At 43.1% G+C, this 11,268-nt stretch overlaps 1 protein-coding gene across 2 annotated transcripts in view; it reads left to right on the forward strand.

Annotated features, from left to right (window-relative positions):
• The window catches only part of SLC30A9 (solute carrier family 30 member 9), a 91,416-nt gene that overhangs the window by 24,198 nt on the left and 55,950 nt on the right, over window positions 1–11,268 (forward strand). For both annotated transcript variants that reach the window (XM_019526200.1, XM_019526199.1), the window contains exons 4-6: window positions 6,854–6,953; window positions 8,390–8,482; window positions 8,917–8,999. In XM_019526200.1, coding sequence (XP_019381745.1) covers window positions 6,854–6,953; window positions 8,390–8,482; window positions 8,917–8,999 — 276 coding nt within the window. The remainder of the gene's footprint in view (window positions 1–6,853; window positions 6,954–8,389; window positions 8,483–8,916; window positions 9,000–11,268) is intronic.

The following is an 11,268-nucleotide window of genomic DNA, read 5'->3' on the forward strand; positions in this document are numbered from 1 at the left end:
TGCCAGAGCACCATGAGTGCTTGTAAAGCTGTGCCAGGGGTCCCGCAATGACCTCTGCTAATTCCCTCAGCACTCTGGGGTGGAGATTGTCAGGACCTGATGACTTGAACACATCTAGACCCACCAGAAGTTCCCTGACTAGGTCCTCACTAACCCTGGGCCTGGCAGCGCCTCCCCTGGGGCCATCAGGGATCCCAGTGGGGGGGGAGGGGGATGTCCCGGTCCCTGCTCAAAAAGATGGAGGCAAAGAAATTGTTAAAGAGGTTAGCTTTGCTGTCTGGTGTGACCATCAGATTTCCTAGTGTATTCTGCAGAGGCCCTACATAACCTGGTACCTTCTTTTTACCCCCCATGTGTTTAAAAAAGGACTTCTTGTTATCTTTGATTCAGGTCGCTAGTCCCAGTTCCATCTCTGCCTTAACCTTCCTAACAGGTCCCCTACAATCTCAGGCAATGGAGGTATAATCCTCCTTGGTGATGGCCCCTCCCTTCCATTGGGTGTATGCCTCCTTTTTAGCTCTGAGATGTTTGTGGATGCTTTTGGTGAGCCATGGGGGCTTTTGAGCACTTCTGTCCTCTGATCCGCTTTGGGATTGTCACCCTTTGGGCTTGGAGGATTGTCTCCTTAAGGAATGACCACTCCTCTTGGACTTCGAACTCTCCTCCCCTCCAGGACCTCAGTGCCTCCTTGACTAGTCTCCTTACCTCATTGAAATCTGCCCTCCTGAAGTACAGGGCTGCTGCCTTGCTGCAGGCCTTTGACACCCTGTGCTGGATGGTGAATTCCAGTAGGCAATGATTGCTATCGTCCAGGTGGTCAAGAACCCGCAGTCCACTCACAAGGTCATTGCCTGTGGCCAGGACCAGGTCCAACGAGGCATTTCCCTTTTGTGGGACTGTGTACCTCCTGGGTTAGATGGAGATCCTGTAACTTGACTAGGAACCTATGTGAGCGATCAGACCTGGCTGACTGCTCTTCCCAGCAGATGTCCGGATAGCTTAGGTCAGCCATGATGACCATGTCCCTTGACCTGCCTCTGCAATATGACCTGAGAATTCCTGGTCCAGCTCTTCCCCCTGGTTGGGGGGCCTGTAGTGCAAACCCCTACCATTAAGTCCCTTCCCCCCCCCCAATCCCCTTGTATACAGACCCAGAGCACCTCAATCTGCACCTGCTCTGACCTGGTGCTGTTTGTTGAGGATGTGTATTGCTCTTCAACGTAGAGTGTCACACCCCCACCTTTTCTCTCTGTTCTATCCCTCCTGTACGGCCTATAGCTTCTGATGTTTACTGCTCAGTCATGCGTTGGATCCCACCAAGTTTCAGTGAGCCCCACTATGTCCGGGTCACTGTTAGCTAGCAGGAGGGCAAGTTCCTCCCGCTTGTTCTCCATACTACGAGCATTAATGTAGAAGCATTTAAGGCCTCCTGAAGGTGCATGCACTGCTCCCCCCTAATCCCAGGACTGTCTGGGCCCCTGTCTCTTACCTGGGTATTTCTTGTGCTCGTTGCCTGTCTTAGCTGGGCTGTTCTTGTGGGTGGTTCTTTGTTCGGTGTTCCGTGGCTCCCTCTGTCCTCAACTTCCCCTTCCCCTTCCCCTTCCCCTGACCAACCTAGTTTAAAGCCTGCCAGAGGAGATGGACCAACCTGGAAGAGAACACACGCTTACGTTTTGGGGAGAAGTGGAGCCCATCCCACCCAAACATGTCTCTTGCCCTGAAGTATGGGTTGTGGTCCAAAAAGCTGAAGCCTGCCTCGAGACACCATTTCCAAAGCTGCAGGTTGACCTCCCTGATGCAGAACTCGTGGCGTCGTCTGCATCTGCTCACTAGAAGGACAGATGAGAAGACTACCTGTGCCCCTGTCTCCTTCAGTTTGTTCCCCAGGGCTTGGTAGTCCTTCATCAAGTGATCGGGGTTGTTCTGGATGCATCATTAGTGCCTGCATGGATTAGGACCATCGGTGGGCTGGATAATGGCCGGGATCATCTCCGTCACATTCTGAATCCTCGCTCCAGGCAGACAGTAGACCTCACATGACATAGGATCCTGGCGACAGATGGAACCCTCTGTACCTCCTCAGGATGGAGTTGCCTATGATAAGCACCCGGCGTCTCTGCTTCCGGGTCAGCTTGCCTCCTTCAGCCTGTTCTGCGCGTAGACTGGCCCCCTCTCCAGAGGTGTCCTCCTCTCCTTCCTCTTCCTTCAATGCTGCCAGGGTCTCATACCTGTTCCCCAGCTGGACTGGGGGAACTGGTACTGCATTGCTGCATTTATTTATTATTTTGGTGCCGTGTCTTTGCCTTACCTTTGCCATAGACTTCCTCCTCCTGGCTCCTCCTGTTTGCCCGCCTGTCCAAATGCTGGCGTACCCTGACAGAACTTGCCTGTTTGTGCTCTGTTCACACGCGACTCCTTACCGGCTCAACTAAAAGGGATCTGGGGAGCTGCTCCTCCAGATCCAGCTCAGCTGTGCCAGCTCCCTCTGCCCCACTTAACCTTACAGGGATCAGCTGCTGCTGCCCCCATTGCTGCCTCCACTATTGCGTCTGCATCTGCATCCGGTCAGGTAAGGGGGCACACCTGTGTGCAGGGCCACACATGTGCCCAGCTCCCTTCTCTGCTCTCTGTTCCTGAATCCTCTTGCGTGTCCCTGCACCTGGACTCCTCTTGTAATTGGGAGGAGTCCAGCTGCAGCTCCCTCTGGTGACTTTGGTTTGGGGAGGGGATCATGGGGTGAGGGAGTTCCCAGCAGTTGGACTTCTACCTCTCTCTCAGGGAAGATTTCTACCACTGCATATTTCCCAGCAAACTTCACAGCAAATTTTCCCAGAAATTTGCAGCGGTAGAAATGGATGCTTGCCCATAGCCTAAGTAACAATGCACTTGTTAATCTGTGCTGTTAAGGGGATAGTCTTAACCTTAAAGTCCGCATAATCTTGGATAGTTTTATTTAAGTGTGTTAAGTTTTTCTAGTGTGGTGTAATGACAAGACCAAATTAAAAGTGCCTTTTTTTTTCTTTTTTTTTAAGTCTATTTTCTGTTTCGTAGACCAGCTTTCCAGGTACCTTCTTCAGCTTTGGATACTTGGACAAGCTTTTGGGTTCCATGTCTCTACCAACTGTACAGTGGGCGCATCTACACATGCCCCTACAACGCTGTTGTTACTGCGCCATCATTTAGAACTTCTTTTTACAAATACTAAATGATGGCACAGTAACAGCCTGCATGTGCACAGTTATTTTTAGCTGCTGTCACCATAGCAACGTGCTGTACTGAGGGAGCACATCGCTACAGTGACGTAGCTGCAGCATCACGGTTTTTGCCTGAGAGTGCTATGCTATGGCAATATGACACAGTAGCGTTACATGTAGATGTGCCCAGTTGGTCCAATAAATGATACCAGCCACAAAAATCTTTGCTTTTCACACTTTTCCTGGACTGTCCTAGCTACAACATCACCTCAGTACCACTTTTTGTTTTGTAATTCTTTGTGAACATACTCAAATATGTTTTTGATACTCTGATACTTTTTGGAACGGTTGTGTCAACTTGTTACCCTTTTGCTGCTATTAACTGCATTCCTTTTGAGAAGAGCATAAACTAGAATTGTTGATTTTTTTTTTTTTCCCAAGATGTCAAGGTTAGTAAACAAGTTAAGGACTTGTTTAAAAACAAAGATAAAAAAAATAGAACACAGGAGCTACAACCTAGCTGACAGATGTCCGCATTCATTTGCTACTCACCCAGCAAAGAGGTTCTCTTCTACTAGAGCTGTTGCCTTGTCACTTTCACACCAGAATGCATTGTGGGTTTGAAGAGTGATGCCTCATGTATTCTAAAATGCTTTTGAGGTACTTAATAACACCATTTCTTTTTTAATCTACACTGAATACTAGAAATGTGCCAGATTATTTTTGTAAATCTGTGCTGAAATCTGTTTTGCCTATGAGTTGCTCAGTATCAGCCACTCCTTTTTGCTTTGAAAATTTCAGAATTTGGAGCAGAAAAAAGGTGGATCTTTAACAGTTAGTGTAATTTAATCTTTTGAATATTTTACTATGAAATGTAGCCGATTCTTAGTAATTTGAAGTCTCTAGAAAGGTATCTAGTTGCAGTTATTAATGGGTGAGGTCCTGTTAGGCATGAGGCCAGATTGTTACAATAGTTTCTTCTAGACTGGAAATCTTATTTGTATGTTTTCAGAGAAGTGTTTTTCTTTAATACTTAAGTTACATTTGTAGCATCTGATGAAGAAGGTTGCTACCTATAGAAACTCATGCTTCTCTAAACTGATTAGTCTCTAAGGCACAGGCCAGTGCTACCTTCTGCCCTAATGCTTTTCAGTAATTGTAATGGGTATCTCATGGCTATGTGTCTAATATCTTTTTGGCATAAATAGTGTTATGGTTATTAGTGAGTTAAGTCTAAAGAAGTTTATGTATGTACCAAAGAGCAGTCAGCAATAGTATAAATCAGTAAAGGGTGAATTTGCATTTAAAATATGTACAACTGGTTAGTCATCTTGTTATCATCTACATGAATATATATTTTAAGTGTTATATATTTGCATAGCAAAATACAACTTGGAGAGAGAACTTCTGGAAAATAGTAGGTAAAGCACAAAAATACAGCTTTTTATTCTGGATTATTTTTAAAAAGATGAAAAAGTCTGTTCTGTAACAATGTTAAATGAGGAATTGCTGTATTTACTTGAATATCAAATGATCCAGATTATAAAATGACCTTACAGTAACTAGATTCTATATATGGACAACCTATATATTTATTTTTTCCAGGTATAGAATCTAATTATTGGAGGTTTGCCATGAATTTGTCCCCTTCCCACTGCTACAGGAAGGAAAATAAATATGAGGGATCAGGTCACCCTCTTGCCCTCAGCCTACGCCCTTCACCCCAGCTTCTTTCCCTTGCAGCCTCTTTCCTTACTTTCAGATTCTGCTCTCCCTGAGCACATGGAAGTGAGGAACAAATTTGAGAAGACTAACCTAAAAATAAACATGCTTGTAGTAACTTGCATATAGGAATCAACTATAGGTACCCATAGACTTAGTTTATCCAGAACAGATGCAGTTTACTTTTTTTTTAAACCTGCTGCAAGCTTTAGTACAGGTACTCCATAACACACTCTCTTAAGCAGCACTTCTGTACCTACTGGTATATAGTACGAACTATGCATGGCATTAATCCAAAGCCAAAAGGCTCGGTGATTTCCATATAGTTCATTGGGCTAGGCCACAGCAGAGTTAATAGCATTTCAGCCCCACAGCTCAGCACTGTTTAGTATGTGTGCTTGGTCTAGATCCCCCCTCCTCCCCCCACAAAGGACCCATGTGTCAGTTAGCCCCCCACTCATGACTGGCATTGGGTGTTCTTGTCATGAGTCCTGGGGTACTCCAAAGACTTATATGCAGATGAGTCTGGTCTTGTTCCATCTCATGGAGGGTGGGACCACACTAATCATATGCAGTAGCTGAGGGGGATGAGAGGGGGATTCTGGGTAAGCTGTATAGGGTCCTGTTCAGTAATATTTGCCAGACATTTAAGGCTAGTTTAAAAACAGGAAGGTTCGGCTCAGCTGTGGGAGTGAAGAGGAAGTTGAAATGTATTCAGTGTAGTGGCTCACCATGACTGTAAAAAGAGTCAGTGCTATGGGGAACTGCATGCGATGGGTGCTATCATATTTCTTATTCAGGTGGGTTATACTAACCCAGAGGTCCACAACCCCTGGGCTACAACCTGGTAGTAGGCCGTGAAGGGTTGGCTGCCAGACCAGAAGTCTGGAAGTGACTGGCATATGTGAACTGGCAGCCAACTCTTTTTTGTTTTTATTTTATATCAAGTATAAAAAAAGGGATGGCTGCAGGTCTGCAGTATGCTGGTCACTTCTGGTCTTCAGTATGCTTGTCTGTAGTCACTTCTGATCTGCAGTCTAAAAAGGGATGGGTTAGTACAGTGGTTCCCAACTTGTTAGTTCCCATTGGTATGTTTGTCCTATATCAACCATGTGTTTTATAGTCATGCTCAGTGTTGGCTGCATTTAATTAACTTCATAGTTGGTTTTCATTGCTGAGTATGTGCTGCTTTTGGCAGCAGCTTAATGATAGGTGATATACTTAGTGAGGTTTCCTTGTATGTAAATATAAGATGGAGGTGCTTCCTTCTCACCCTTTCATAGTTTTGTAGTAGTTTGGGGTCAGAAGGGGCCTGACCCCAGATCATCTAGTCTAACCCCCTGCCACTGGCCGGAGCACACGCTGGGATTACACGACCCCAGACAGGTGTTCGTTCAACCTCTTTTTGAATTTAGTCTAACCCTCTGCCACTGGTCAATAATTTGGTCTAACCCTCCCCCATGTTGATTGGGTGGGGAACCTAGTTTTATATACGAGTAATTACAGCATTCACTGAAATTAACAAATTTATTTTTCTAACGTCCCAAGCTTTCAGTGACCTGCTAGACCATAGATTTTTAATATGTTTGTTGTGAGAAATATTTCATTGTATTCAAGGACAAAATTAATTACTTTATTCTTAAGGAATATTTATTTCCAGTTTGAGCAAATTTATAATTTTCCTCATTTGCTGTGCATGGCAGTATACCATTTTCCATGAATTCTGTCATTTTGTTTCTCCACCTCAAAATTAGTGGCAGGAACAACAATTTGAAAGTTTGTTTTTGGTTGATGGTGGGGGGACCCCATATTTCAGGTTGGACCAAACTGCCCCTAAGGTCTTTCTGCTATAGTGGTTTCCATAAATTACTTTCAGTTGCACTTAATAATACTATTCCTTTTTTCTCTTGTTTTTTTTTCTTTTTCTGTTTTTAAAGTTAAAGCAGTCCTTAAAAAGAGAGAGTATGGACCAAAATATACACAGAATAATTTCATCACTGGAGTGAGAGCGATAAATGAATTTTGTCTTAAATCCAGGTACAGTAGTTTGAGTTGAAATTATAGTTGTTTAGATATTTTTGATTTGTGAAGATGGTTTTTCAAAAATGATATCTGGTGCATATGAATGGCATAGCACTGTTGTAATGTATGTATGACATTGTAGCCTAGGTTGGCATATCTTCTGAAAGGTGGCTAAGTTTCAAGTTAATTATATCATGGTGACTGATTTGATTAGGTTGATACTTTCTCTTTCCTAGAGAGAGAGAGAGAGAGAGAGAGTGTGTGTGTGTGTGTGTGTGTGTGTGTGTGTGTGTGTGTTTTGGGTAAACCCTAGCTGGAGGTGTTGGGTAAAATCACTTTACTCTCTCCTCCCTATATATAAGTGATTTTACCCAACACCTCCAGCTAGGGTTTACCCCAAACATCCAAATCAGTCCATAAGCAGGAAGATGGGTTAGAGCAAGCACCATGTTGAGACAGGAGATGCCCGCTTCACACACTAACTCCCGTCGCATTATTGCAGCATGATGCACGGACTAATCCATTCTAAGAAGCAGTATGCAAATGCAGTTATATTGCCTTCAGTTCGGAGCTAGCGTAACTGTATCCCATCATTTGTCTCCTATGGGGCTGCACCAATCATATCTGTTAAAGTAAAAAATTGGTAGCTAAGTACCACAGCAACATACACAGCAACAGTATTAATGCAGCCTGAGACATACTATTATTGAAAAAATGGGTGTGTCACCTGGGTATTGGGGCTAATCTCTTTAGCTTTTTCTAGTGTCGTGAACTTTAATTTCCAAATCAGTAGCCACCAAAGAGGATTAAGAGGGACTGTTTCTTAATTTATTGTCTGAAGAGTGACTTGCATTTGTATGCAAGTCAACGACCAACAAAAGCGACTTTTAAATATTGCTTGTTACAATTTTTATTGCTATTGAACTTTTAAGTAAAAAAACCTCACAAAACCCTTTAAATTTAAGTTTTATGTCCACTTCTTTAGACATCTGGGAATAGGGGATGCTGGATAACAAAATATGCTGGTTAATTGAGTGGCCTGGGCTGCCGCTTCTCCCACCGCCCCTCTCGCTACATTGCCACCCCTCCTGTGGGCCCCATGGGACAGGGAGGTGGGCCTCACAGAGCCCCGCACAGCCTGTCATGTCCCCAGACTGTGGGGGCTTGGCAGTGCAGGCTGCTTTGCCCCAGGCTGTGGGGGCTCAGAGAAACCAGAAGTGCCATGGTGGAGGCTTCTGGTTTCACTTTATCTTACAAGCCGGCATGCTGGTTAACAGAGCACGCCAGCTTGTAAGATGCTGGTTAACAGAACTTTTACTGTATACCATTTTGGTTACTAAATGTATCCTATTTTTAAGTAAGAGTAAATATATGAACTATTACATTATATGTCTTATGTATAATAGGAACTTGACTTTTACGAGCAGTAATCCATGCCCATCTTTCCTTAGTGATCTGGAACAGCTGAGAAAAATTAGACGACGAAGCCCCCATGATGACACTGAAGCTTTCACTGTGTTTTTACGATCAGATGTAGAGGCAAAGTAAGAATCTCTGTTTTTTTGTTTTTTTTTAAATGGAATAATTTGGTTTATTTAATTTAGATTATTTAAGAAGATGATAAATACTATATAATTTTTGATCACACTTCTTATGAAAGGGACAGTAGTGGTTTTTTTTTCCTTTTCTGTATCTCTAAACCATTTTGTCACCCCTATTGTTGTAGCTAGGAGTCGTGAACAGAATTGAAGGCTATGTTGTATGTTTTTAAAAAGAGCTCTAATGTTTCTTTGTCTGAAAGGTTTTTATCTATGAGGCTAACTTTTGGAGCAAATGTTGGTCAGCCATTATGCTTCCCTGTTGGACAAGCCTTGTTCAATCAAAAACTGTGTAGAGAACTTCCCCATATATTGTTACATGAAGATTTGTTTGTGTAAATCAAAAGAATTCCCAAATTATTCACTTGTGTTTTGTGCAGGTCTTTAGAAGTTTGGGGTAGCCCAGAAGCTCTTGCTAGAGAGAGAAAACGACGTAAAGAAGCAGAGATAGAATACAGAGAAAGTAAGTGCAATTTTCAGGTATCTACAAATGCTTTATAGGTTACTGAACTCCAGTTTCCTAATTTTTTTAGGAAGATGTGCATTGATGTGAGGGTGATGTGTTAACAGACATGTTTGTTTGACGTAGAGATCTCACTCCAGAGTGCTAGCATAAGAAATACTACACATTCTTCTCTGAATAAAATGCATACTGACTGTGTTGCATACATACAACATTCAGGTTATTCTTAATGGAAACTTTCTTGCTTTTTTGTGGGTAGATGATAAACATCTTAATTGGTTTTAAAGAATGCTTTGCCTCCTGTGTGGGGAACTTTCACAAATTCAAACAACCCAACCCAGTGTTAAATCGTTGCTCTATCTGTCTTGTGTTTATAGCACTTGTTTGGCTACATATTATCTGTTTATTTTGATTATTAACTTTTAGCATATAACGGTTTATTGCATAAGTCAGACCTAGAAAAAGTCAAGAAATTGTGTGAAGACTCGTTGTACAGAAAAAAGTTTCCACTTGCAACATACAATTTATCACATTGTTTCTGTAATTTGGAGGTGATGCACTTCGCTTTTAATTTGTTTTAAATGGATAAGTACATCTTACTTTCCGGGGGCAACCTGCAAAGGGTGAGATATTAATATAAATTATTATTGTTTAGATTTGTGATATATATCATAAATGCTATATCATATATATTAGGCCATTTGTTGAGCAGTGTTCCTAAGGGAAGGAGAACTGATTTGTAGGGCTGTGTGAAATGGCAGCGTTCCGTTTCGAGCAGTGTTTCAGCGTTTTGACAGAACAGTGTTCCGTTTGGAATTTTGTTTTGATTCGAAACAGCTGTTCCGTTCTGTCGAAACAGTTTCGCCGTTTTGACATTTCACCCATAGGATATAATGAGGAAGGTCAAAACAGGCTATAACCTTGTCATTTCTGGCTTGGTATGGATGAAACTTGTAGGAATGGTAGCCCCTTGTGAGGGCATGAAGCCTGCCAAGTTTCAAGGAGATAGGTGCAGGGGTTTGAAGGAAACTGTACCTCAAGCTGTGCACAAGCAAAACTCATGACATGGGTGACACTGTGTGTTTAAGGCGCTGCAGGTATCTTAGCCCCTGCTGAAGCCATGAAGCCTTCAAGCTGTTAAGGAGATAGGTGCAGGGGGGTTCTGGGACCCTGCATCTCTAGCTGCTGACAGGCAAAACTCATGACATGACATGGGTGCTTGTGCATCTGACTGTGTCTGTCTTGGGACAGAGGGGTGTGAAAACTGCAGGCCTGCTAGGCCCTGCTGTGGCCATGATGTTTGCTACAAAGGACCAACTTGCAGGATCATCATAAAATTCTAGCTTATTAGATGGATGCAAAAGTCAGATCATAAACTTTGGGGTTGATCCCGCCACGCACCACACACACAAACTATGAATACTAAGCACTGGTGCTAACGTTGTTATATGGTACAACTTACTTTTAAACAAAGTACATATGTTACAAAGTTAAGGTGTGCTTGTAATAAATATATCTTGTAGGTGCTTTTATGGGTGTAAAATAGTATTCTGTATCACTGTGTTTCCCTGTATTTAGTCTGTTGTATGTGCCGTGGCATTTTACCCTTTTTATATTTTATGCTTTTTAACTTTGTAACTAATGTACTTTCTTTAAAAGAAAGTTGTACCATATAACAATGTTGGCAAGCGTGGTAATTGAACCGCCACCTCCCTGTATTGAGCTGGTCCCTGAGTGAAACATGATTGGTTGCATAACATGGTAGCTAGCTACAATAATGAGTTAATGAGCAAGGATTAACATCTAGGAAACTACAGACTAAGGAGAATAAAGAATCAATACAGAGCTGGGAACTCCTTGAAACTTCACTGTTAAAGGTACAGAAGCCCCGGTTTGAACTAATGAATGCTGGAGACCCGACTCTTGGGACTGAATACCCCCTGATCAACCATTCCCAGAGCCCTATTCATTATGGCAGTGAATTTAAAATTTATCAATGGACTCCCATGACTGCATGTACTGGCAGACATGACCCCTGGGGATGACAGCTGCCATCCAGCAGCCACCAAGGGGGACGTCCTACAAAGTCAGTGACCCCTGGATTGGACAAGTGTGAGAACTGGGGAGTCGCCAAAGTCTGCCAGAGAAGGCTAAAAGGCAGTGAAGAATGACCCCCAATGGTGCCCTTCTTGAGATGAGCCCCCTCCCTGTCCAGCCAGAAGGACCAGCCGGCGACCCCCTTCTGAAGCAACATCGCACTGAAAGAAGC

The sequence above is a fragment of the Gavialis gangeticus genome, unplaced genomic scaffold (genome assembly GCF_001723915.1).
Source record: "Gavialis gangeticus isolate Ggan-Ray unplaced genomic scaffold, GavGan_comp1, whole genome shotgun sequence".
Lineage (NCBI taxonomy): Eukaryota > Metazoa > Chordata > Crocodylia > Gavialidae > Gavialis > Gavialis gangeticus.